The 26,688-nt window shown below is 46.4% G+C and overlaps 3 protein-coding genes and 1 non-coding gene across 18 annotated transcripts in view; 2 read left to right on the top strand and 2 right to left on the bottom strand.

The window, feature by feature from the left end:
- Nucleotides 1-4,881, top strand: part of SLC7A6 (solute carrier family 7 member 6) — a 42,378-nt gene extending 37,497 nt beyond the window's left edge. For 11 of the 13 annotated variants that reach the window (XM_050773355.1, XM_050773346.1, XM_050773352.1 and 8 more), the window contains one exon: nucleotides 325-4,881. In XM_050773355.1, the coding sequence (XP_050629312.1) occupies nucleotides 325-419 (95 nt within the window). In that variant the 3' untranslated portion in view covers nucleotides 420-4,881. The remainder of the gene's footprint in view (nucleotides 1-324) is intronic. The other 2 variants (XR_007721942.1, XR_007721941.1) reach the window with 2 other exon arrangements.
- Nucleotides 1,264-14,423, bottom strand: SLC7A6OS (solute carrier family 7 member 6 opposite strand). The gene is made up of 5 exons (XM_050773379.1): nucleotides 14,159-14,423; nucleotides 13,760-14,038; nucleotides 7,085-7,291; nucleotides 5,426-5,546; nucleotides 1,264-4,491 (listed from the first exon to the last, which is right to left on the bottom strand). Exons 1-5 carry the CDS (start codon nucleotides 14,348-14,350, stop codon nucleotides 4,361-4,363), a joined length of 930 nt encoding a protein of 309 aa, XP_050629336.1. The 5' UTR covers nucleotides 14,351-14,423; the 3' UTR covers nucleotides 1,264-4,360.
- Nucleotides 14,424-14,467: 44 nt separating this feature from the next.
- The window catches only part of PRMT7 (protein arginine methyltransferase 7), a 49,824-nt gene continuing 37,603 nt past the window's right edge, over nucleotides 14,468-26,688 (top strand). For all 3 annotated transcript variants that reach the window (XM_050773329.1, XM_050773326.1, XM_050773327.1), the window contains exons 1-3: nucleotides 14,468-14,531; nucleotides 18,890-19,067; nucleotides 24,346-24,382. In XM_050773329.1, coding sequence (XP_050629286.1) covers nucleotides 18,973-19,067; nucleotides 24,346-24,382 — 132 coding nt within the window. In that variant the 5' untranslated portion in view covers nucleotides 14,468-14,531; nucleotides 18,890-18,972. The remainder of the gene's footprint in view (nucleotides 14,532-18,889; nucleotides 19,068-24,345; nucleotides 24,383-26,688) is intronic.
- LOC126945151 (small nucleolar RNA U13) lies at nucleotides 16,661-16,763 on the bottom strand. Its single transcript, XR_007722324.1, has one exon. It is a non-coding gene; the product is annotated as a small nucleolar RNA U13 (small nucleolar RNA).

Here is a 26,688-nt window from a genome sequence, read left to right on the forward strand (position 1 = left end):
GGAGGCCATGAGACCCAGCTGTCGACGACTTCCCTTTTGATTTTGACATGATCACTTTAGTTCTAATTTTCGTGTCCTATTTTGGGGCTAAAACATTACCTTCTGACAACACAAATCACCTGGGAAGAAGTCATGCATCAGACTCTGGCTGGGAATGGGGCAGAGGATGATGAGGCTTGTTGGGAGACAGGGGCAAAGCCTGATATAGAGTACTCAAGGGGCAGGTGGGGAGGGAGCCATAGATGTTACCAGTCAGCCTTGTGTTCAGGTTAGGGCTGTAGCTAGATACTTACTAAATCCTGTGCTTGCTCTATTTTCATTCAGCTGCTATCACCAGAGGCATCCAGCACCTTTGCTTTTGTGTCCTGACTGAGCTTGATGTAACCGAAGAGAAAAAGGATGAGATGAAAACTGACTAGAGGTCAGAGGTGGCTTTCCTAGGCCTGGAAGGCTGGCCACACAGCGAAATCCTGGTAACAAGACTCTATGGGCCCAACTCTCCTGAATTAAAGGAGCCTTTTGACCCACATCATATAACGGGGCTCAGGGCCAGTGCTCACTCTTCTTGGTAAGCTATAGGAGACTCAGGATCTGGGCCAACCTCAAGGTGGAGGCTTCAGAGGGTGGGGGGAAGATTGGGGAACAGGGGCATGGTCATTTAGTTTTACTCCTGATAGGTAGAGGCAGCTCTTACAGATATTTACTTGGCAAGGTGCAGTGGGGAAGAGAGAATACTAGGTTGATAGGGCTGGTGACTTCTGAATTTGGTATTTGAGATTTGAACTAGGAGTCCCTATAGAGGGGCTGCTCTATGGGAAGTTTTCCTCTGACCAGGTCCAACACCTGACTTTAAAGGCCTGAAATGCTACCATTTCTTCCTCTAGCTCAAAATTCTTCCCTGGGGAGAGAGTTATAGTTCCTTATTTATTGATATTTAGTCCAGAACACCAGTTCTAACGAAGCATGAGTGTCTCTTCATCTACAGGATGCAATAGGCTGATTGTATTTAAAATTCAGAGTACCCAAAACTGAGTCCCTCTGGGCTCAGGAATGTCTGTGGTATCGGGTCAGACTCTGACCACAGATTTTATGCTGTTTAGCACAATCTTCTATTGAGTCTTACCTGCAACAATGAACCTTACAGATTTTTCTACTCACGTACCTGTTACACTTTAGCATATAGATAGATCATGTTATAAGCACTTGGCTCAGGTCCAGCAAGGACAGATGAACAAATTCATAAGTCAGAAGTCTGTTAATATGGCTGTTTTGAAGGATAATCCTTTATTTTACTTGAGACCTTGCATCTTTGTTCTAGCTGACAGTAAATCTCTGGGTTTCTGTTATGAACTCTTAAGAGGACTGAAACTTCTGAAATTCAGGTGGATCACCTGAATTCTCTCAGCTGTCAGTGGCTTGGAGAACATCTCAAGGGCCCAAGTCATCAAATAACCTCTCCATAAGGGAAGGGTGAGGGACTGCTGTGCAGACCCAAGCAAACCCACCCTGGTGCTAGAAGAGGTCATTTCACTTTTTCTGAAAACCTCACATCAGACTGCATCCCCTTCTGTCCCTGGCACCAGGCTTTGTTTACACTTGGAGCCGCCTTGGTGTGGGTCACCAGGACAGTGTACTCCTCTCCTGCCAGCCTCCCCTTCCCCGAGGTGTGGTGGCTGCAGTCTCAGGAAGAGCTTGGTACTTGTGGGGACTTCTGTTTTCTCCCTGTGGAGATCAGTGACGACTGGGAGGAAAGCTGCTTCAACCTGAGTTGGGCTCTTCAGCAGGCTGCACAAGTGGAAGCAACTAATTCTGGTGCTCAGGCTGGGTTCTCCACCCAAGTTAGGCCTGCTCTGGCCTAATGGATCTTACTGTATGAGCAGGACGGCTGCACTGGATTGTACAACTGTTTTGTGATGCCCCCGGACACTGTCATCCTGGGCCCAGAAAAACCTGCTAGCTTGACATACCCCATGGGCTTCTTATTCTTAGGTTTTGGAATTGGTGAACAGTGAGGCAGTCTCCCTTTCTGACCATTCTTCACCCACTCACAGATAAGGGAATAACCTTGGCCATATATTTGCTCAATAAAGATTGAAGAAAGCATGGTCACAGTTGCCTTGGGTTCAGAGCATAATGCATATGTGAAGCATGGGGTGACATTCTTACTGTCATGGGTTTGGGATTTGTACGGCAAATTCCTGCCCGAAGACAGGGTGTCTTGTGCAAAGGCTGACTTGCCTGAACTCTAAGAACATGACTTTTGTCTGAGCCAAGCTGGCACCCATCCCAGGGCTCCTCTGGAGCTAATCCTTTAAGCAAAATGTGCTTGCCTTTTAAAGATCTTTGAAAGATCCCTGACCCCAGCTTTAGCTTTCTCCACCAGATAACCAGCTAATCCCAGGAATTTACTGCCCCCCGCCCCCGCCCCCAGTGGCTTCTAGGGAAAGCAAGGACCTCACATGCCAGGTGCCCTAGTACTTGCTCAGTGAGCCGTGTCATCCTTCTTTCATTTTTGGATGGTGACAGCATTCTTCCCCTTTGTGCTGGATACAGACTTCTCCCAGGATCCCTTTTTTGGGAGCAAAGCCAGACAATCCCTACAGCACTCAAGCTTCAGGGTGGAATTAATTTCTGCCAGCTCTTTGTTGTCTGTCTCCTTAAATCCTTCTCCTGGTGTGCTTATCCCTTTTGCAGTGAGTACGGTTTATTAAGTTATCAGCCCTTTAATATTGGGGAAACTTAATGAGTATAAATGGCAGGGAGCACCCTGTAACAGCAGTGTTTTGTTTTTTCACCTGGTTGCTGTGAGTCCAAGAATGGCTTTCAATCCTTTGTTTCTATGTCTACAGACAGAAAACGAGATGTCTAATATTAGACATACAAGTTGCTGCCTGTTATAATGTTGAATTTGTGCATACCTAGGATGTTTGTTGTTTTAATTAGCTGCAATATATAGGGCCTGTGTACACAGAATTTAATCACTTCGGCAGGTTGAACAACTCCATGTAGATAAGAGCTAGTGTAGGTAAACGTTTAGAAAATGGACATAAAGTCAAAGTGATGGCAGGTAGGATGAAGGAGAGATACTTAGGAAATCCTAAAAGAGGCGGCAAGAAGGCATCTCCCTGTGTAAATTCCCTTCCCCCATGACAGTGAGTCAGAGACACTCACAGGCTATGAGGGCACAGCCCTAGCTGAATGTTCTGTTGTCCGAAATAGCTACTAGCCACATGTAGCTAATTACATTAAAATAAAATAAAACTAAAGCTCAGTTTCGCTTCAGTTGCGCTAATCACATTTCAAGTGCTCAGCAGCCACCTGTGTCTACTACTACACAGCGCAGACACAGAACACAGCGTCACTGCAGATAGTTCTACTGGACAATGTTACACTAGAATAAACACCAAGGCAGTCAGTTAAGGCAGCTATGGTTTGGAAAGGCATAGGAACAGAGTGTGCTTAGAAGAGATACAAGTTGTGGTAATAAAACTGATCCTGCTGATAGTAGTTTGTTTTTGTGGTGAGTGCTGTGAAGAGTAAACGTTACTCAGTGGAAAGCTAAGTTCAGAATGTGCTTTGTTTTTCCTCCTTTGCTTTAAGTCCTTGGTATTTATAATCAATGCTGAAACTTCGGTCTCACTACCACTCCGTTTTAGATATTCAGATTTAAAAGGCTTTAAAAGAATTACTTTCTTCCATGTTCAAAGCTAGACTTTACTAAACACATGTATCACATTCATACACATTGTTTCTTGGCCCCACTGCCAAAGGAAGTCAGTCAGTCATTTCACAACTATTACCAGAGTTTGGAAGCCGAAATAGCTGTTAACTGAAATCTCCCACAGCTCACACAGACTGCTTTCTGCCCTAATGGCCATTACTATCCAGTCTGTGTTGCTACAAGGGACCCACAGTCCCCCTTTTAGATTCGATCAAGAGGAACAGGGTTTTCCCAGAGGCAGGCAGCCTGGTGGTATGGCAGAGCAGAAACTTACTGCTAATGAAACGGGAACCTCTCCTTCCCTTGTGGTTTCAGCACAGCACCTGAATGCCAGGAAAAATTCCTGGGCCAAGAAGCTAAAGCTAAAGAAACCTTCCTTTTTACACATTTTTTTTTTCTTTCAAACTGTAGGGTCACTTTTGATTGAGGCAAAGGGGCCCTACTATAAGTGGAAAAGACTCACTCCTTTAACATAAGTTTTCACTGTGGTAGGATGGTGCTGCCTGACATGCTTGATATGCTTTTCCTTGCACGTGTTAAGCTAGGAAACCTAAAAGGATGTCAGCAGGGCAGTTAACCCTGGACTCAGAGCCCTCAAGGGCTTGTGGCAGAACCTCATGGCTGGACATCACAAGACGATCAGTCTGAATCCAGGTCGTGGGGGCTGTCATAGCCAAACTCCTTCTGCACATCCAGAGGGTATTTGCTCCACATCCGTTGTCTGCTGCTGCCTCTTTCCTCCTCACTCAGGCTGTTGTAGTCAGCAGAGCCTAGAATGAGATTCCGGGAATGGATTCTAAATGTGATTTTCCTAGGCTACTGCAGGAACCCCTTCTCTTCTCAGAAAGGTCTGTTTTTGTTCCCGATTGTAATGCAAAATGCTTGCTCAATAAAGAAAATAAAGCATATAGAATTTTTTTTTTTTTTAAAGAAGCAATCACTTTCCTATCATCTAAAACAAGTTCCTTCACACTGGAGTATTCTGTCACTTCTCCCCTCCGTATAGTATTTTTTTTGTTGTTGTAACAGTTGTAGTCATATTGTAAATATTTTTGTACCGTTCTCCTTTTAATGTGTTATTGACAAACCTCCCCAATAGAATATTCAATTGTTTGTTTCATTTCTCTGTTGTCAGACACCAATAAATTCTTTTTTTGGGCCTTCTTCTACCTTCTTTAACATAGTTACCACAGGAATTCTGTTGTCAGGTCATCTTTCTTTCTTCTTCCCCCAGGTATTATGTCTGTGCTGCATCTTTCTCAAAACAGGTGTACATGCAGCAGTTTTTTGAGAAGTTAGATAACTGATTTGTGAAAACTCTGGGCTTATTCCTACTGGCAAACCTCTCTCTTCCTTGGTTTCTTGACTGGGGCAGGGAAAGAGACAATGAGCTACATATTTTACACAATCTCAACCACCAAAATTCATATAGAACCATCTCATCTGCAGAGAAAATGAGGCTCAGTGAGGTGAACTAACTGCCCAAGAGCCACAGCAAAGTAATGACAACTACAGATTTGAACCCAGGCCTGATGGATTATTACACCCCCAGGAGGCCCCTGGGAAACACTGGTCTTTGGGTCTCCTACAGCACGAATTGCTCAATGGCAGAGAAGGAAAGGCAGTTAAGATGCACCTGTCAACTATGCCTGCACCTCAGTCTCAGATCCTACCAGTCCCTCCCCGTCTGGGGCTGCCACCCACCTCTGGAATCCTCATCTCCATCACTGCTCTCCTCCTCTGGGTACTCATTGCGCCAGTTATTCTCACTGTTCTCATCATCTTCATCGTCGTAAATGTCCTCTGGTTCTTGATCTTCATTCACCTACACATCTCAACACAAACATGAGTCCAAATCAAAACCTCTAAGGTTATGCTCAGGGGGAAGTTGTTAGCATACCAGTTGGAGGGATGTCATGTAAAAGTGCCATGTGAAAAAACTGCAGACTAGGAGTTAGTTTGACTTCGTTGCACAAGAGGCTATGAGAGGGAGATAATAGCCTCCTTCCACCCAGAGTCCAGCTCCAGAATGATAGGACACGCTGAACTCCATGAGAAGGGAACACAGGGAAAAGAGAAGTGATGGCTCTGAGCGATTCCTTTAAATTCCAAAGGTCAAAACCAAAACCCAAGCATAAGAGGTGCAGAAAGGCAGGAGGAAGGGCCATGCAGTGGTCCAAGGTGGGTACCTGACTGCCACTCTCTGTCCTAACGCAGGTGCAGGATACAGTGCTTCTTGATTACAGTCTAAGCATGACAGTTAGGTGCCACCTTAAGTTTTCTTGTTAATCATTTTAGAATTTAAGAATAGGCCAGGTGCAGTGGCTCACGCCTGTAATCCCAGGACTCTGGGAGGCTGAGGTGGGCGGATCACTTGAGGTCAGAAGTTTGAGACCAGCCTAGGCAACGTGGTAAAACCCTGTCTCTACTAAAAATACAAGAATTAGCTAGGTGTGGTGGCATGCACCTGTAATCCCAGCTACTCGGGAGGCTGAAGCAGGAGAATCGCTTGAACCCAGGAGGGGGAGGTTGCAATGAGCCAAGATGGTGCCACTGCACTCCGGCCTGGGTGACAGAGCAAGACTCCATCTCAAAAAAAAAAAAAAAAAAAAAAAGATAATGGTGTCAGCTAGGTGTGGTGGCTCATAGCTGTAATCCCAGCACTTTGGGAGGCCAAGGTGGGAGGATCACTTGAGCCCAGGAGTTCAAGACCACAAGACCAGCCTGGACAACACAGTGAGACCCTGCCTCTACAAAAAAATCAACAAAAATTGGGCATTATGGTGCATGCCTGTACTCCTGGCTGGCTGCTTGGGAGGCTGAGATGGGAGGATGGCTTGAGCCTGGGAGACAGAGGCTGCAGTGAGCTCAGATAGCAACACTGCAGTCCAGCTTGGGTGACAGTGTGAGACCTTGTCTCAAAAAAGAAAAAAAAAAAAATAATGTCAGGATGTTAGCTTCCTTCATGCAAAGTTTTCTCTACTTCTAAGGTACAAATTAAAAAATAGGTTTTGTTGTCATTCACATTAAGAATTTCTGGTTTTATCTTGTCTTTATCTTACTCATAAATCCTATATACATATTTCCCCCCAAGAATGGATAGCTATAAACAATAAAGATGATGTTGCAAACCTTCTAAAATGTTCGTTAATGTAAAAATTATCAATCTAAGATGATCTTTCCCAAAATTCCCTGTACTATAAAGTCAGGTTCCTAAAAGGCACTTAGAATAAATTTTTCTTTTTAAGGAGGAAAAGAACTAAGGACAATGTTGATCAGGAGTGGAGCCCAGGGAAGCAAAGCATTCTGATTAGAGAAAGAGCTAGGATGCCTCAAGCCCCCTCTCCTCATGGGCCCCCTTACCAGCTCCCACTCTTGGCTGTAGGGCTGCACAGAGAGGATGTTCTCAATCCAGCCTGGAGTGGCCGTCTCCAAGTAGTAAATGTCATACACATAGTCATCGTGTTTTTGTTCTTCCTGGTGCCTGACTCCAGGTCCATCCTCAGACACAGTCAATCGCTCACGGATCAACTCTACAGAATTGCAGAGGATCACATCTGGGTCAGATGTCTGTAAAGAAACCACAGATCACACACACACACATGCATGACCCAAAACATGATGTTCCATGAGGAGGAACCTATAAGTTGGGTGAAGGAAGGCTCCCTACAGTTGTGTGTGTGTGTGTGTGTGTGTGTGTGTGTGTGTGTGTGTGTGTGTGTGTGTGTGTGTTTTTTTGAGCAGGAGTCTCACTCTGCTCTGTCGCCCAGGTTGGAGTGCAGTGGCATGATCTTGGCTCACTGCAACCTCTGCCTCCCGGGTTCAAGTGTTTCTCCTGCCTCAGCTTCCCAAGTAGCTGGGACTACAGGCATGTGCCACCACACCCGGCTAATTTTTTGTGTTTTTAGTAGAGATGGGGTTTCACCGTATTAGCCAGGATGGTTTTGATCTCCTGACCTCAAGAAATCTGCGCACCCCGGCCTCTCAAAGTGCTGGGATTACAGGCGTGAGCCACCTTGCCCAGCCACAGTTCCATAGTGTTGTGGTCAAGATTCTTATCCCCATGAATTCCTAGTCTTTTAACTAGTTATTACATTAAATAATCAAGAATCTCTGTAAAATTACTGTGTAGTTCTTATTTTAAGATAGAAACCTACAAAATAGCCTCCTGCTCTTTTGTGCTCGGCTCTCACACCTATAATCCCAACACTTCAGGAAGCCAAGGTGGACAAATTGCTTGAGGCCAGAAGCTCAAGAACAGCCTGGGCAACATGGCAAAACCCCCGCCTCTACAAAGAAATACAAAAATTAGCTGGGTGTGGTGGTGTGCACCTGTAGTCCCAGGTACTCGGGAGTTTGAGGCTGCAGAGAGCTGTGATCATGCCACTGTACTCCATCCTGGGTGACAGAGTGAGACCTGTCTCAAAACAATGAAAGAAAAAAAAAATATGGGAAGACTGACCTAAGGAGAGGGGAAAGACAGAAGACCTGGCCAGTCTTGACCCCAAGCTCTGAGTCAGACCTGCTTCTATAGGTCTTCTGAGATCCTTTGGTAATACACAATGTTCTCTCTTTGGGGATCAGTAGGCACACAGTAGCACCCCTATGGCTGAACCTGAAATGAGTCTCTGTGTGGCCTCCTGTGGAAGCCAACAGGTGTTTCCTCGTGACCTCTACCATTGCCCATCATTTGGCTTGCCATATATTTACATCCCACTTTTAACTACAAATTGGGAATGGGCTCACCTATAGTCTTTCTACTGGAAAGAACAGTTTGAAATGCAATGCCCTTGAACAGAAATGGCCCAGGTAAGATGTGCTCCAGTGCTGACAGGCTGTGTCATCCAGGGGCCTGGTGGCATGGGTCAGTTTGTTAACCACAGGGACATGCTGCAGATGGCTCCTCTTGATAGGTTCATCAGAGGACACTGCACAGCTCCAAGCAGACACCATGCAGGAAAATGGGGAGGATCCCACGACCGAGGCATATAAGGGGAGACCAATGCTATAATTTACAGACTAAGGAATTCTTCCTTGCTCCTAAGTCAAAAACTAGAGATGCCAGTTTTTCTGCAGGCTTTTGAGCAAACTTAAAGCTACCTATTACAAAAGTTCTGGCTCCAATCCACAAGTCCCTCCACTCAGTCAAATTATGCAGCCATTAAAATACAAGATTGCTGGGCACAGTGGCTCATGCCTGTAATCACAGCACTTTGGGAAGCCAAGGTGGGAGGAATGTTGGAGCCCAGGAGTTTGAGACTAGCCTGGGCAACATGGCAAAACCCAGTCTCTACAAAAAAACAAAAATTAGCTGGGTGTGGTGGCACAGGCCTGTGGTTCCAGCTACTCAAGAGGCTGAGGCAGGAGGATCACATGAGCCCAGGAGGTGGAGGCTGCACCGAGCTGTGATCATGCCACTGCACTCCAGCCTGGGCAACAGAGCGAGATGCTGTCTCAAAAAAAAGTACAAGAGTAGCAATACAGAAAAATGACAGATACAGAATTTTGTACAAGGAAAGAAACCAGTTCTATTCTACCTACTTTTGGGTTGGTAGTAAAATGGGAGATTTTCTCCTTTGTTGTATTTTTTCAAATTTCCTATAATGAGTATAAATTATTTTCTTTTTCTTTTTTGAGATGGAGTTTCGCTCTTGTCGCCCAGGCTTGAGTGCAACGGCGCAATCTCGGCTCACTGCAACCTCTGCCTCCCAGGTTCAAGCAATTCTCCTGCCTCAGCCTCCTGAGTAGCTGCGATTACAGGTGCGCACCACCATGCCTGGCCAATTTTTGTATTTTTAGTAGAGACAGGGTTTCACCATGTTGGTCAGGCTGGTCTCAAACTCCTGACCTCATGATCCACCCACCTTGGCCTCCCAAAGTGTTGGTATCACAGGCATAAGCCACCGTGCCCAGCCTACTATTGCTTAAAGAGGCGGTTTTCACTATGTTGCCCACACTGGCTTTTAACTCCGAGCCTTAGGTGATCTTTCTATTTCAACCTCCTGAGTAGCTGGGACTAAAGGTGTGCACCACTGCTCTTAGCTAGAAGAAAAATAATTATTATTATTTCTGCAGAGATGGAGTCTTGCTATGTTGCTCAGGATGGTCTCGAACTTCAGGCCTCAATCCTCCTGCCTTAGCCTCCCAAAGTGCTAGGATTATAGGAGTAACCCACCGTGCCCCTTGCTGAAAATTATTTTAAAGTCTATGTCTATGTGTATTCATTCCTTCATTCATTCACTCAGAATCAGGGTCTTGCTCTGTCGCCCAGGCTGGAAGGCGGCAGTATGATCATGGCTCACTGCAGCCTTGAATTCCTGGGCTCAAGTGTTCCTTTCTTGGCCTCCCAAAGTGTTGGGACTACAGGTATGAACTGCTGAGCCCAGCCCATATTTTCAGTTACGCTACACACAGCATTTTGTACTGTTAAACATATATATTTTCCCCTAAAACCAGTCTTCACGGTTAAGTTCTAAGGGTCCAGACAGTTACATGTGTCAATCTCTTGGATACAATTTTTTTTTTTTTTTGAGACGGAGTCTCACTCTGTCGCCCGGGCTGGAGTGCAGTGGCACAATCTCAGCTCACTGCAAGCTCCACCTCCCGGGTTTACGCCATTCTCCTGCCTCAGCCTCCTGTGTAGCTGGGACTACAGGCGCCCGCCACCTCGCCCGGCTAGTTTTTTGTATTTTTTAGTGGAGACGGGGTTTCACCGTATTAGCCAGGATGGTCTCGATCTCCTGACCTCGTGATCCGCCCGTCTCGGCCTCCCAAAGTGCTGGGATTACAGGCTTGAGCCACCGCGCCCGGCCTGGATACAATTTTTAACCTCCATGTATAGTGTTGCAATGAATGTGCCATTTCCTGCATTTGAAAATGGAGATGTAAGTATCTAACTCATAAGGGTTTTGTGAGGATTAAATGAGTTAATTAAAAGAAAATATAACAAGTACCTAACACACTATTTGACATAATCACTTAGTCAATCAATGGTAGCTTTCATTAATATCATAGCTTAGCTATTTGCTTCTGCTGAATTATTTCCCTAGGATAAATCTTGGAGGTGAGACTACTAGTTAAAAGGAACTGAAGTCCTTTAATTTTTAAATTTCCTATTAAATTTATCTAATAGGAATTTATTTGCTTAAAATGTAAATTATGTCAATTTAAGGAGAAATTCATTGTAACATAACAGAAATGCTGTCATTTTAAAATTTCCTTAGAAATTTTTAATTTAAAAATTTTCCTAGATTATGCATGACTTTAGATCCAAACAATAAGTTTACATATGTAAAAATATGGCTCCCACCCCCGTAAAGCCATGCTGTTTTCCAAAAGGCTTGCATCAATTTTATTCCTACAATTGTATACACTTTTAATCACTGCCTTGCCAGCAGTGCTATCAACTACTTTTTTCCTGCTAGTCTAGTATGCATAAAACCTCAAGCATGCTTTAAGCTTAAATTCATTTTTCCCCCTATAATTACTCTATGCAAACATTTTTGGTATGCTTAGAGTCGGTATTGCTTTACTGGAAAAATCTCTGTTCATATCCATCATCAGTTTATCTCCTAGTTTTCTTTATTAAAATTAAATTAGCCATTTACTCTTTTTTTTTGAGATGGAGTTTTGTTCTTCTTGCCCAAGCTGGAGTGCAGTGGTGCAATCTTGGCTTACTGCAACCTCCGCCTCCTGCGTTCAGGTGATTCTCCTGCCTCAGCCTCCCAAGTAGCTGGGATTACAGGCACATACCACCACGCCCGGCTAATTTTTGTATTTTTAGTAGAAACAGGGTTTCGCCATATTGGCCAGGCTGGTCTTGAACTCCTGACCTCAAGTGATCTACCTGCCTCGGCCTCCCAAAGTGCTGGGATTATAGACGTGAGCCACTGTGCCCGGCCTAATGAACTATTTACTTGATTCAATTCCACTGAGCATTAGTTTACTTTACACATTTTATAAGTCATGCATTAGTCTGGAATGTTTTGGTGAAAGATGTTGCTATGGACATCATACACAAATTGCTATCAGTTACACTAGCACCAGCCAGGCATGGTGGCGCACGCCTGTAATCCTAGCATTTTGGGAGGCCGAGGTGGGTGGATCACCTGAGGTCAGGAGTTCAAGACCAGCCTGGCCAACATAGTGAAACCCTGTCTCTAACTAAAAATACAAAATTAGCTGGATGTGGTGGCTCACACCTGTAATCCCAGCTACTCGGGAGGCTGAGGCATGAGAACGACTTGAACCCCCAGGAGGTGGAGGCTGCAGTGAGCCAAGATCGCGCCACTGCACTACAGCCTGGGCGACAAGGGCGAGACTCCATCTCAAACAAAACAAAAACAACAACAATAAACAATTACAGTAGTACCATTTGCTTGTTGCTTGTGGATTCATTTTGAATTGTAATTTCAAAAATGATTGAGTTCTATAAAAATGTTTATCAAGAGAGGGCACATTGCCTGGGCGCAGTGGCTCATGCCTGTAATCCCAGCAGTTTGGGAGGCTGAGGTGGGCGGATCACTTGAGGCCAGGAGTTTGAAACCAGCCTGGCCAACATCGCGAAATCCCGTCTCTACTAAAAATACAAAAGTTAGCCGGATGTGGTGGCTCACACTTGTAATCCCAGCTATTTGGGAGGCTGAGGCAGGAGAATTGCTTGAACCCGGGAGTTGGAGGTTGCAGTGAGCCGGGATCATGCCAGTGCACTCCAGCCTGGGCCACAGAGTGAGAGTCCAACTCAAAAAAAAAAAGGCACACCTTATGTTGAGAGTTTTCTGTTTTTTTTAGAGACAGTATCTTGCTCTGTTGCCCAAACCAGAGGGCAGTGACTTGATCATAGCTCACTGCAATCTCTAATTCCTGAGTTTAAATGATCCTCCTACCCCAGCCTCCCCAGTAGCTAGCACTACAAGCGCACGCCACCATGCCCAGCTAATTTCCTTTTTCTTTTTGTAGTGACAAGGTCTTGCTTTATTGCCCAGGCTGGTCTCAAGCGAACCTCCTGCCTCAGCCTCTCAAAGCGCTGGGATTACAAGAAGAATTTTATTTTATTTCTTTTGAGACAGGGCCTCACTCTGTCACCTAGGCTGAAATGCCACTGCCGCACAATCATGGCTCACCGTAGCCCTGACCGCTCTAGGCTCAGGTGATCCTCCCGCCTGGGCCTCCCTACGTGCTAGGACTACTGGCGTCAGCTACTGTGCCCAGCCTTGAGGAAAATTTTCCATTTCTGTAGTTTCGCTGCATGTAATAGACTTCTTCTGGAAGTGAGTGCAAATGAATTTAGCAAATGTAATATAAAGAAAAGCACTGGATTAAATGTTAGAAGACTTGCATCCTAGACCTCAATCTACCTCAAACTGGGTGTGCTACCCAGAACTATTCCTTTAAGCTCTCTTTGATCAATTTTCCTACCTGCTCTCTCTCTGCTTTGCTCCAATGACCCCATCTCAGTCAGGCTGAAAGGACTTGTAAAGACATTTCCTTACAAGTACCTAGAGTGTCTAGCAGGCACTCCTCCCCTCAAATTCCTTACTGGTCTCCTCTAGCTCACCCGGCTCCAGGCACCTTGCAAGGAGCAGGGAAACTCGGCTTCAGAGCCTCTTTACTTTCAGGTTCCCTGCCTAGAAGTCCTCTCCATATGTGGAATGCCCTGCCATTCACCTTCTGCAAGTCTTCACTCAAATGTCATTTTCTCAGTGACACTCTCACTGAAGTGGCACAACTCTTTCTGCTTTGTCTCCCCGCCTCCTTACATCCCTTATCATCATCTGACACTGAATTGACTTGTTTACTGTTTCTGTTTACCTGCATGTTAGGTTCACACTGCTGTATCCACAGAATCTAAAAAAAATACCTGGCATTTAGTAGGCACGTAGTAAACACATGTTGGATGAATAACCAAAACTGTAAAATGAGGCCGTCACGCCGGATGGATCATGCATCCCCTTAAGATGAAACTGTGCGGCTACTGGGCCCAGTCTTCTGGCATTACCGTCCTGAGAAGCCCAGCACCACCTTCCGAGGCGTACTCACTTTGCAGGAGCCTGCAGCGGCGGCTTCAGGTTCTCCCTCCTCGTGGACAAGGTCTAACAACTGAAAGCCCGAGTCCCCGGCGGCTTCTGGGTTCCCCGGCGTGTACTCGGACTCCTGGCCGCTCGAGGTTGTCCCCAAGGATCGGCGGCTGGAAACCACCCGGTAGCGGCCCTCCTGCCGGATCTCCCGAGCCGAGGCGCGGAGATTGCAGCGGACACGCTGCTGGCTGTCCCGTGACGGGCGCAGAACTGCCCGCAGGAGAGGCTGGACTGGTTCCTCCTAGGGGGCAACAGGGGAGGGAGGCCAGCGTAAGCAGGAGTTCGCGAGCGGGTCAGGGATCGGGTTTCCTAACGGCTGCACCCTAAGATGCCCTCCACATCACTGCACCACGCCCAATACCTGGGAGCACACAGTGGCCACCAAGTGGAAGACATTATTCTCCGCTGCTCTCTCCAAACTCGCCGACGTCTTCTGTGCCGCCGACTCGACCTCGTCGCTCCGGAGGCGTTTACAAGCGAGCACAAGAGCCTCGGCCGGCTCCGCACTGCGCTTCCGCTTCACCCGCAGCACAGCTGTCCTGCCGGCCTCCATAGTGGCTGCCGCTGAGCATTGTGGGAACGCGCGGGGTGTGATGGGATAGCCTTCTAGTTCTGCCTTGGGACCCGCCCCCCGCCCCCCGCCCGCTCCTCGGCGCAGATAGATCCCGCCCCGCGTGCTGGACGCGGCAAAATGGTGGTAGCAGAGGAGGCGAGCGAAGCGTTTCCCGTGGCAGGTGAGGCGCTGGGTATGCGGGGAAGGTGGGGTCGCTTTGGGGTTCGGGGTGCAGCCAGCATCATGTCCTTAGCACCAGGGCCTCGGCAGAGGAGCCTGGCGTGGGCGTACTTGGACTCCGGGGACCTTTCTAGAGTCCGCGTGGGGCAGCTCGGAGCACCCTGGCCTGCAGGAGAGCGGGGTTCCGGGCTGGCCCCGGCTCTGCAGTCCAGCCGGGTGCCTGCTGCTCGCGGGGCTGGGTCGCAGTACTGGTGCCTGGAGCCTCTCCTTAGAGACCGCAGTAGCTCCAACCATCGCATCCCTAACTGGGCCACGAGTTCTCTGATTGACCTGCTGATGTCTTCCCCGCTCACTGTGTTCTGAGTAATTGGAGAGTCATGTATTCACTACATGCCAGCCAGAGTGGTTCTGTAAAAGCGTACGTCCAGTGTAGATATGCTTCTGCTTAAAGCTCTTGAGTGGCTCCCACTGCTTTTGGAACAAGATCCAAACGCCTTTCCAAAGTCGACAAGGCCCAGCTTGATTGAGCAGAAGATGTGATAGGAGATGAGGAATGGGGGCTTCTGCAAAAGTGCTTCGGTCGCTCAGGCTTTTGGCACATTTTGCTTGTGCACCTAGTTCTTTCTACCTTAGGGCCTTTTCTTGGGAAAGTTGGGGTAAGGATTCCTGACCTGTAAAAACTCTTCTCCAACTTTTATCCTGGTTTGTCTTGTAGATCTCAAATGCTACCTTCCTCAAAGAGTCCTTCTGTAACCTTGGTTTTCTCTTTCTACAACGCTCTGTGTATTTCTTGCATTCATGTAGTCTGTAATTTGTATTACTCTCTCATTAGTCTAAGCTCTTGGAGGGCAAGGGTTTTCTCTAGCTTATGGTGGTGGCTCCAGTCCCTAATATAGTGCCTGGCACGTAGAAGGTATTCAGTCAAGTTTGTTATTTTATTTTTTCGAGAGAGAGCCTCACTCTGCTGCCTAGGCTGAGTGCAGTGGTGTGATCAAGGCGCACTGCAGCCTTGACCTCCTGGGCTCAGGCGATCCTCTCACCTCAGCCTCCAGAGTAGCTGGGACTACAGGCATGCGCCACTATACTCGGCTAATTTTTAATTTTAGTATATGTATATTTAATGTATACATATATATTTTCAAGACAGGGTCTCACTCTGTCACCCAGGCTGGAGTTCAGTGGCGCCATCTCGGCTCACTGCAACCTCCGCCTCCGGGGCTCAAGTGATTCTCCTACCTCAGCCTCCCGAGTAACTGGGACTACAGGCACAGGTCACCGCGCCCGGCTAATTTTTTAAAAAAATTTTTTGTAGAGAACGGGGTCTCACTATGTTGCGCAGGCTGGTCTGGAACTCCCAGATCCGATATCCTTGCGCCTCGGCCTCCCAAAGTGCTGGGATCACAGGTGTGAGCCACCACACCCTAGCAAATACATTTTGAATGAATGTTAAGGACCATCTGCTCTGCAGTTTGACGGGTAATACAATTAGGGCTTGGCATGGTGGTTTCTATTTCCTCCTTGTAAATGGCCATGCAAGTTTACAACTCTTGGAGAATGAGGAGGGGGTCAGAGAATATCTCCTCAATCTGTAGTGTAGACTTCTTCTGGGAGAGGACAAATAATAATGGATGAGGGCATTTAGCCAGAGAAGGTGTGTAGTGCCCACCAGAAGAGGTTCGTGCCTTCATAAAATTGTTAACACAAGACAAGGTTCCAGGTTGGTTGGTTTTTTTTTGAGATACAGTCTTGCTCTGTTGCCCAGGCTGGAGTGCAGTGGCGTGATCTTGGCTCACTGCAACCTCTGCCTCCCAGGTTTAAGCAATTCTCCTGCCTCAGCCTCCCAAGTAGCAGGGATTGCAGGCACCTGCCACCACGCCCACTAATTTTTTTTATTTTTAGTAGAGATAGGATTTCGCCATGCTGGCCAGACTGGTCTCAAACTCCTGACCTCAGGTGATCCACCTGCCTTGGTCTCCCAAAGTGCTGGGATTATAGGCGTGAGTCACCGCGCCTGGGCTCTTCCAGGTTTTGAAAACACTGTGGTCCTGGTGTTCGACTCAGCAACATCACAGACAGGAAAGGAATCCTATGGATTAAAGTTCTTTACTATACGTTTTTTTTTTTCCTCCACTTCAGATAGGTAATGTGCCAGTGTAGTAAAGGTTTGAGGGGAGGCACGTCTGACACAGGCGCATGAACATCCAGTCATCACGCTTGTGAATTACAAAAGGATCACTCTTAACCTTTAAGTAACTTCAGAATTGATTCCACGTGGACCACAGGATTAGTATTTCAGGACTCTACCATGTGGAGCCTATTGACAATGTTTGACACCTGGTCCAGTTTTACTTCACCAAACTGATTGATTTAATGTGCGTGATTGTCCAAGCCTTTCTAATTGGATGAAATGCCTTCTCCACATACCCCACCTTCTCCTCGTGCCTCAGCTGAATCCACCTTTTAAGCCTTCCCTGAACATTCAGCTAGGTATGGCCATTTCTTTCTCTAGCATTTGTTGGACACAGTTTTCCAATGCACATTACAGATTCTGATAGTTCTAAATATTCTATCTGTAAAATAAGTGTTAGTATGAGATAAAGTGGATTATAGCAATGCTGTTAAACTGCTGGTTGCAACCCATTGATGGGTCCTGACCAGCAAGTAAAAGTGCAGCTGGGTGCTGTGGTGCATGCCGGTAGACTAGCTACTTGGGAGGCTGATGTAGGAGGACCTTGAGTCTGGGAGTTCAAGGCTGTAGAGTATAATATCATGCCTGTGAATAGCCACTGCACTACAGCCTGGACAGCAGGGAGATCCCATCTCTTAAAAACAGCGGAAATGAAATAGAGCGTATCAGAGGGCCTTGTTCGTAGGAAGTCAGTATTGTTTTGTGGAACTTTTAGTTACATGCGTATATGCAGGTGTGTGTATTGAGGCTCATTGTAAAGTATATTTCTTACTGGGGTTATCAGAAAGTTTGAAGGCCATTAGACTGGGGATAGGTATGCTGGGATTTTAAAAGTAGAGTTTTACCTGGACAAATTGTCTACTTTGAACCTGACTGTCTGACTGTGTTTGTTCAGGGAAGGTTGTTTCTAATCTATTTGCTTTTTTGTTTGTTTTGGGGACGGAGTCTTACTCTCTCGCCCAGACTGGAGTGCGGTGGCACGGTCTCGGCTCACTGCAACCTCTGCCTCCCGGGTTCAAGCGATTCTCCTGCCTCAGCCTCCCGAGTAGCTGGGATTACAGATGTGCGCCACCATACCTGGCTAATTTTTGTAGTTTGAGTAGAGACGGGGGTTTTACCATGTTGGCCAGGCTGGTCTTGAACTCCTGACCTCAGGTGATCCGCCTGCTTTGGCCTCCCAAAGTGCTGGGATTATAGGTGTGAGCCACCGAGCCCAACCTGTTTCTCATCTATTTGTGTAAGAATTCCATGTTTACTTACTAGTAAACTTTTTTACTTGCTAGTATTAGCTGGGAGTAGGGCACTCACTTGTAGTTCGAGCTACTGGAGAGGCTGAGGCAGGAGGAATGCTTGAGCCCAGGAGTTTGAGTCCAGCCTGGGCAATATAACGAGACCCCGTCTTAAGAAGAATGGTAATATCATGAACATTTATGTTCCCACCACCCAGTTTAAGAAAAAGAACAATACTTTTGAAGTGTGCTGTGTACCCCTCCTTGATCCCATCTCTCCCTTCTCTTTTAGAAGTGAACTGTCCTGATTCCCTGCTATGCTTTTTAGTGTGATTCCTGAAGAAGGTATCATTCCATTTTGCATAGTTATAAATTTTATAGCAATGGAGTCGTATTGCATGTGTTGTGTGATTTGCTGTTTTTGCTCATCATTATATTCCTGGCGTTATCCATTTTTAGGTTTATGTGTTGCTGTGATTTATTGTTTAGATGAAAGTTTTCCTGGTTTGACTTGCTCTATCTTCATATTTTTCCTTAAGCTAAGGGTTCAGGATACAAAGGCAGTATTGGTGGCACTTCTTTACCAGCACCCCATCTCTTCTCCTCCTAGCCTTGAGGGCTGCACCTGGATGAACCTGTGAGGCTCATTTGACCCTTTTGGAAGCACCGAAGCCTGCTGAAGTTTCCAGACATCTGTATAAATCTGTTGTAGTTTTTTAAATGTTATACGCTGGATATAAAACCAAGTAACTCCTGCTGGAAACATTTACAATATTGATTAACAAATACTGTCAGTGGCTTTGACATTTTTGTCAGTTTCTTGATTTTCCCCCCACTTTTTGTCTCCCCTCCCCTCCTCCACATTTTGGGGCATTATGCTGTTAATAGATTTTTTTCTGTTCGTTTGTTTATACACCTCCTGTTTCCTTCTGATGTTAATAGGTTTCTGACAGTCAGACTTGTCCACAAGAACTCAACTGGCAAGGCTGCTTTTCTGTGCTAAAACTGGGGAGCTGGTGGGCACCATGAAGATCTTCTGCAGTCGGGCCAATCCGACCACGGGGTCTGTGGAGTGGCTGGAGGAGGACGAACACTATGATTACCACCAGGAGATTGCAAGGTACTGGCTTGGTTTATAGCAGGCTGCAGCTGGGTGGGGCACTGATCTCAAAGCAGATGCCTTGGGATCCAGTCTGAGCGTGGGCTAGAGTGTCACCCAGTGCTTATGATGAGTGCTGGTGTTGGTGCTGAGCAGGTCTGCTCAGCCAGGTAGGTATATGTGGCAGTTAGGCAAAGTCATGCTTGTTTGGAGTGTCAGACATTATGTAGCAGCCTTAGCAGAGCCTCAGCATCTGTTTAGTGGAGCAAAGAAAACCCAAGCCTCAGTAGTGTTGATGAAGTTGAATCATTTACTTGCCTTACTGAAATGGTGAGTGTTCATCATATGGTTAAATTCTTTTGAATGAAAAAAAATGAGATTTTTTTTTTCCCTTAGAAGAAATATTTAAAAGTATGTGAGTTGTTGGCCAGGCACAGTGGCTCATGCCTGTAATTCTAGCACTTTGGAGGCTGAGGTGGGCAGATCACCTGAGATCAGGAGTTTGAGACCAGCCTGGCCAACATGGAGAAACCCAGTCTCTACTAAAAATACAAAATTAGCCGGGCATTGTGGCTCATGCCTGTGATCCCAGCTTACTTGGGAGGCTGAGACAGGAGAATTGCTTGAACCTGGGAGGCAGAGGTTGTGTTGAGCCAAGATCGCACCATTGCACTCCAGCCTGGGCAACAAGAGCAAAACTCTGTCTCAAAAAAAAAGTATGTGAGTTGTTACGTAGCAATCGTTAAGTGCATTCGGTGTGCCAGCATTGTGCTAAGGCTGTGGATACCAGATGAGGAAGATCCCGTTCTCATCTTCAAGGACTATGCAGTTTTGTGGAAGAGACGGGCACGTAAAAAATTATAGCACAAAGGCCGGCACGGTGGGTCATGCCTGTAATCCTAGCACTTTGGGATCACTTGACGGTCAGCAGTTCAAGACCAGCCTGGCCAACATGGTGAAACCCCGTCTCTACACAAAAAAAATTAGCTGGGAGTGGTGGTGGGTGCCTGTAATTTCCAGCTACTTGGGAGGCTGAGGCAGGAAAATCACTTGAACTCGAGAGGTGCAGGTTGCAGTGAGCCGAGGTTGTGCCACTGCACCCCAGCCTGGGTAACAGAGTGAGATTCTGTCTCAAAAAAAAAAAAAAAAAGATTACAGCACGGTGAGATAAAGGCACAAAAGGTCATGGAAGCAACAAGAACCAGCTGGACTTGGGGTGGGAGGTAATGTTTGAATAATTTCTCAGTTCTAAAGGAAGAGAAGCTGAAATCTGAGCTGTAGGGATTACATGTAAGCTTTCAGATGGGCCAGTTTGTGACTGGGTGCAGTGGCCCACACCTGTAGTCCCAGCTACTTGGGAGGCCAAGGCAGGAGGATTGCTTGTGTCCACGAGTTCAAGTCCAGCATGGGTGACATAGTAAAACCCTGTCTCACAAACAGGAAAAAAAAGACCAAAAACAGGCCGGACACTGTGGCTCACGCCTGTAATCCCAGCACTTTGGGAGGCCAAGGTGAGCGGGAGTTCGAGGTTGAGGTCCGTCCTGAGGTCGGGAGTTCAAGAACAGCCTGACCAACATGGAGAAACCCAGTCTCTACTAAAAATACAAAATTAGCTGGGCGTGGTGGCACACGCCTATAATCCCAGCTGCTCAGGAGGCTGAGGCAGGAGAATCACTTGAACCGGGGAGGCAGAGGTTGCCGTGAGCTGAGATCGTGCCATTGCACTCCAGCCTGGGCAACAAGAGCGAAACTGTCTCAAAAAAAAAAAAAAAAAAAAAAAAACCCCACAAAAAAACAGATGGGCTAATTTGGGGAGCAGCTAGCAGTTTAGCGTGTTTGGAGTGTGGTGCAAAAGTACTATGGTAAGAGAGGCTGCTGAAAGCATAGGCGGGGTCATTCTGTAAAGGATGGTAGCAAAATGCAGGAAGAGGAACATGAGTTTAAGTCCGAGCTCTGCCACTTCTCTACTCTCTTGGCCAAGTTACTTCTCTGAGCCTTAATCTAACATAATATATACTTCAATATGATAATACATTGTCTCACAGTGTAATACAATTATCTTAGAATTGTTTGATGATTAAGTGTAATACAGTGTCTGGTGCAGAATTAGGGCTTAAAATTTTTTTTTTTTTGAGACGGAATCTTGCTCTGTCGCCCAGGCTGGAGTGCAGTGGTGTGATCTCGGCTCACTGCAAGCTCCGCCTCCCAGGTTCACGCCATTCTCCTGCCTCAGCCTCCCGAGTAGCTAGGACTACAGGCGCCTGCCGCCATGCCCGGCTAATTTTTTGTATTTTTAATAGAGACGGGGTTTCACTGTGTTAGCCAGGATGGTCTCCATTTCCTGGCCTCATGATCCGCCTACCTCGGCCTCCCAAAGTCCTGGGATTACAGGTGTGAGCCACTGCACCTGGCCAGAACTTAAAATATTTCTAAACATTTTGGACATTTTCTTGTTTTGTTGTTGAGACGGAGTCTTGCTCTGTTGCCCGGGCTGGAATGCAGTGGCGCAATCTCGGCTTCTTGCAATCTCTGCCTCCCAGGTTCAAGCGATTCTCTTGCCTCAGCCTCCTAGGTAGCTGGGATTACAGGCACCTGCCACCACACTTGGCTAATTTTTCCATTTTTAGTAGAAATGGGAGTTTCACCTGTTGGCCAGCCTGGTCTTGATCTCCTGACCTCAGGTGATCCACCTGCTTCTGCCTCCCATAGTGCTGGGATTACAGGTGTGAGCCACTACAGCTGGCCTGGACATTATTTTCTAAGTGATATATTAAACAGGAGAGAAAGAGGATTGGATTGCATTTTGGAACACTCACTGAGAGCAGCATGGAGAGGAGAGCATTTGGGGATATTACAGTCCCAGAGCTGCATAGTCCCAGAGGAGACAGCTCAGGGGAGCTTGAGTTTGGTAACTCACTGCATATGATGGAGGGAGAGAGAAGATTCAAGAAGTACCACGACTTCTGGTTAGAATGACAAAGTGGATGGGACTGCAAGGGAGAACCCAGGAGGAATGGGTGGCGTGGGGGAGAGGAACACGATAGAGATCAGGTGTTTAAGTTTGGACATCCACATAGAGATGCCAGTGGCAGGTAGAATTTTGGGTCTAGCGACAGAATTTCTAGTTGTTAGAATTGAAACTGGGAGAGGTTGCTGTCTCTCAAGGGGGTGTGAAATACGAAAGGTAGAGGGTTGAAGAAGGAATCCCGGAATAGCTGAGGAGGCAAAAGGAGAAGGGCGAGGGAGATGGCCAGCGTGGATAGGAAGAAAGAGGGAATGTCTAGCAGGGTCAGAGGCACTGGGAAGTCCCAGATCCTGATGACTGACATCAGCTGCAGGAGTGAGCTGGTGGCGGTTACCGAGAGTGATGTCAGTGGAATGATGGGCAGCAAGTGTGTGAAGAGACCAGGAAGGTGGTGAGTGAGATGCCTTTTAAATAGTGAGCAGAGGTAGAAATGACTACATTTCAGTTAAGCATCCATAGCTGACTTCAGATATAAAACCTTGACATGCCATTTAAAAAAAAATCCCCCTTCTTTCGGTGCACCGCTCCTCAAAGTGTGGAATGTGGACCGCCTGTGACACAATTGCCTGGAGCGCGTTAGCCCAGCCTTCTCAATGAGAGAGAGTGTGTGTGTGTGTGTTGGGGGGGGGGCGGGGGGCGGGGGACTCTGCATTTCAAGTAAGCTTTCTGGTGATTCTGGTGTTGACCCAAGGCGAGAGGGCCTCTGTTTTAGTGTGAGCTCCTTAGCTGTCCCCTAGAATTCCCAGAAAGCGTGGGAGGGCCTGCCTAGTTTTGGGTGCTCATCCCGACCCCGCCTGAGTTTCAATGTGTGAATTACTGCAATAGGAAATATGGAGCAGTGACTCTCCTCCCCTTAGAACGGTATTGGTGAACTCTTAGTTTTCCCTGATGATGTTAAGTGAACCTACCCAGTGGGGTACCTGTCACATATACAGTGGGTGTATGTGAGTACTTCTCTTTCCCCAGCTGCTCTCCCTAATATTACATCAATGGTTATCCCCAGGCACAGATGTACGCAAGGTTAGGTCAAGTATTAGGAAGATTGAGTCTGAGTTTTTCCTGAGGAGGAAAATGTATAGCATATAACAAGATCAGGACGCTAGTGGCTGTGGAATTACTGTGACAGGGCTAACTGCTGAGACCAGCTCAGTAGTGGAGACCCTAACCCAGCGGTGCTAGAGGAATTAAAGACACACACACACATATAGGGTGTGGAGTGGGAATCGGGGCTGACAGCCTTCAGAGCGGAGAGCCACAAACAGAGTTTTACCTACTCTTTTATTGACAGCAAGCCAGTGATAAACATTGTTCCTATAGATTATAGATTAAAACAGGGGAACAAAGGGATGGGTCTGGCTAGTTATCTGCAGCAGGCACATGTCCTTGAGGCACAGACCGCTCATGCTATTGTTTGTAGTTGAGAAACACCTTAAGCGAAAACCGCCCTGGGTGGGCCAGGTGTCCCTTGTCCTCATTCCGGTAAACCCACAACCTTCAGTGTGGGTATAGTAGCCATCAAGAGCATGTCACAGTGCTGCAGAGATTTTGTTAATGGCCAGTTTTGGGGCCTGTTCCCAACAGCTAACTACTGGAGCATTTTTAGGTCTGAGAACATCTTTCTCTGAGACTTTTTTCTGCAGCACTAGAGAACAACAACTTAAAACTCTATTAAAATAAAGTGGCCAGGTACAGTGACGGATGCTTGTAGTTCTGCTGAGGCAAGAGGATCTCTTGAGCTAAGGAGTTCAAGACTGCAGTGCCCAATGATTGAGACTGTTCATAGCCATTATACTCCAGCGTGGGTGACATAGCAAGACCCTGTTTTTAAAAATAAACAAAAAAATAGGCCAGGCGCGGTGGCTCACACCTGTAATCCCAGCACTTTAGGAGGCCGAGGCTGGCGGATCATTCGAGGTCAGGAGTTCAAGACCAGCCTGGCCAACATGGTGAAACCCCATCTCTAATGAAAATACAAAAATTAGCCAGGCATGGTGGTGAGTGCCTGTAATCCCAGCTCCCTGGGAGGCTGAGGCATGAGAATCGCTTGAACTTGGGAGGCAGGTTGCAGTGAGCTGAGATTGCGCCACTGCACTCCAGCCTGGGTGATAGGGTGAGACCCTTCCCCCGCCGCAAAAAAAAAAGACAACAAAAAGTAGTTTAAAATAGATGACACGTTTGTTCTATCTGTTTAGGAATGTGTTTATATATGTGAATACTCTTGTGTGTTGATGTGTATCATGCAAAGGTTGCTGACCTGTCTTTTTTGTTTTTTAGGTCCTCCTATGCAGATATGCTACATGACAAAGACAGAGTAAGTGTAAAAGGAAACTATTATCTTGATGTGGGGGTGTTTTGAAGTCTTGGATTACAAGAAGGTTAAAAATCCCTGGGGGTCATGATGTTAAATGACACTGAGAGGCAGTATGGTGTAGTGGTCAGGAAATCTGTGGAGAGGCTGGATCCTGCTTCTGGCTCTGTTTTTTTTGTTGTTGTTGTTTAATCTCCCAGCTTTATCAAGATGAAAATTGTCTATGTTTATGGTATACAATGTGATGAATGTATGTGTATGGTATGAAGTGATTAAATCAAGCTAATGAACATGTCTACCACCTCATACTTTTTTGTGTGTGGTGAGAACATTTAAGATCTACTCGCTTAGTAATTTTTAAGTGTACATTATTAACTATAGTTCACCATGCCGTACAGCAGATATCCAGACCTTATTCATCCTGTCTAACTGAAACATCAGATCCTTTCCCTCAGCGGGTACCATTCTCTGGGTTTCTGTGAGTTCAACTTTTTTTTTTTTTTGAGTCAGATTCTTACTGTCACCCAGGCTAGAGTGCAGTGGCGAGATCTCAGCTCACTGCAACCTCAGTCTCCTGGGTTCAAACGATTCTCCTGCCTCAGCCTGCCTAGTAGCTGGGATTACAGGTGTGTGCCACGACACCTGGCCTTCACTGTAGTTTTAATTGCCATTTTTAATTTTAATTTTATTTTTTGAGACAGGGCCTCTGTTGCCCAGTGCAGTGGTGTGAGCTTGGCTTCACTGCAGCCTCGACTTCCCGGGCTTAAGCGAGCCCTCAACCTCAGCCTCCCCAGTAGCTGGGACTACAGGCACACCACCACGCCCGGCTAATTTTTATATGTTTTGTAGAGATGGAGTTTCGCCATGTTGCCCAGGCTGGTCTTGAACTCTTGAGGTCAAGTGATCCACCCGCCTCGGCCTCCCAAAGTGCTGGGATTATGGGCATGAGCCACCGTGCCCGGCCATCAAATACCTTTTCATGTGCTTATTTACCATGCGTATATCTTTGGCATAGTCTAGGGTTATGAACATAGGTGTGATTCTTGATAGACACTGCCACATTGCCTTCAAAAAGGGTTCCAGTTTCACTGTAGAATCTTCAAAACTGGGTCATTAAAAAGTGACAGCTAATTTAATGGCATCGTTAAAGTGACGGCTGTGCCATCCCTGGTTTGCAATTGAGGATACTGTTCATCAATTTTTTTTTTAACTTAAAAAATAAATAAAACAAGGCCTGGCACGGTGACTCATACTTGTAATCCCAGCACTTTGGGAGGCTGAGGTGGGCGGATCATGAGGTCAGGAGATCGAGACTATCCTGGCTAACACGGTGAAACCCCATCTCTACTAAAAATACAAAAAAAAATTAGCCAGGCGTGGTGGCAAGCAGGGCCTGTAGTCCCAGCTACTTGGGAGGCGGAGGCAGGAGAACGGTGTGAACCCGGGAGGCGGAGCTTGCAGGGAGTAGAGATGCTGCCACTGCACTCCAGCCTGGGTGACAGAGGGAGACTCCGTCTCAAAAAAAAAAAAAAAAATTGTGGTAAAAACACATAACATAAATGTACCATACTGATGGTATCCAAGACATAAATGCACATACTTTAACAGTGAAATAGTTCTATAAGATATTTCTGTAAAAAATATTTCACCCAGACTAAACATTTTTGTGCTTTACTTCAGAGGCAACATCATTTCTTCTTCTTCTCTTTTTTTTTTTTTTTAAATGAGAATGAGTCTCCCTCTGTTGCCAGGCTGGAGTGCAGTGGTGCAATCTCAGCTCACTGCAACCTCCACCTCCCGAGTTCAAGTGATTCTCCTGCCTCAGCCTCCCGAGTAGCTGGGCTTACAGGCGTGTGCCACCACACCTGGCTAATTTTTTGTATCTTTAGTAGAGACGGGGTTTCACCATGTTGGCCAGGCTGGTCTCCAACTCCTGACCTCAGGTGATCCACCTGCCTCAGCCTCCCAAAGTGCTGGGATTACAGTTGTGAGTCACCGCACCATGCCTGGTAATTCTAAAGAATATTCAGTTCTAGATATTTTCTAATTCCTCTCTGATTTAGTCTTTTGCCTATCTTAGAAGTGTGTTTCTTAATGTTCGAAAATTTTTTTTTCTTTAGTTGTGTTTCTGATACTAAGATTTCTAATTTGTTTTGCATTGTGGTCAGAGAATATCACCCTTTTGATGCCAGTTCTGTATTAGCTGTCTACTGTTAACAAATTACCTTAAATTTTAATAGCCTCTTAATATTTCTTACTAATTTGGCAGGTCATCAGTCTATTGAAAAGATTTGCACATATTTTTTCCA

The sequence above is a fragment of the Macaca thibetana genome, chromosome 20 (assembly GCF_024542745.1).
Source record: "Macaca thibetana thibetana isolate TM-01 chromosome 20, ASM2454274v1, whole genome shotgun sequence".
NCBI classification, from domain to species: Eukaryota; Metazoa; Chordata; class Mammalia; order Primates; family Cercopithecidae; genus Macaca; species Macaca thibetana.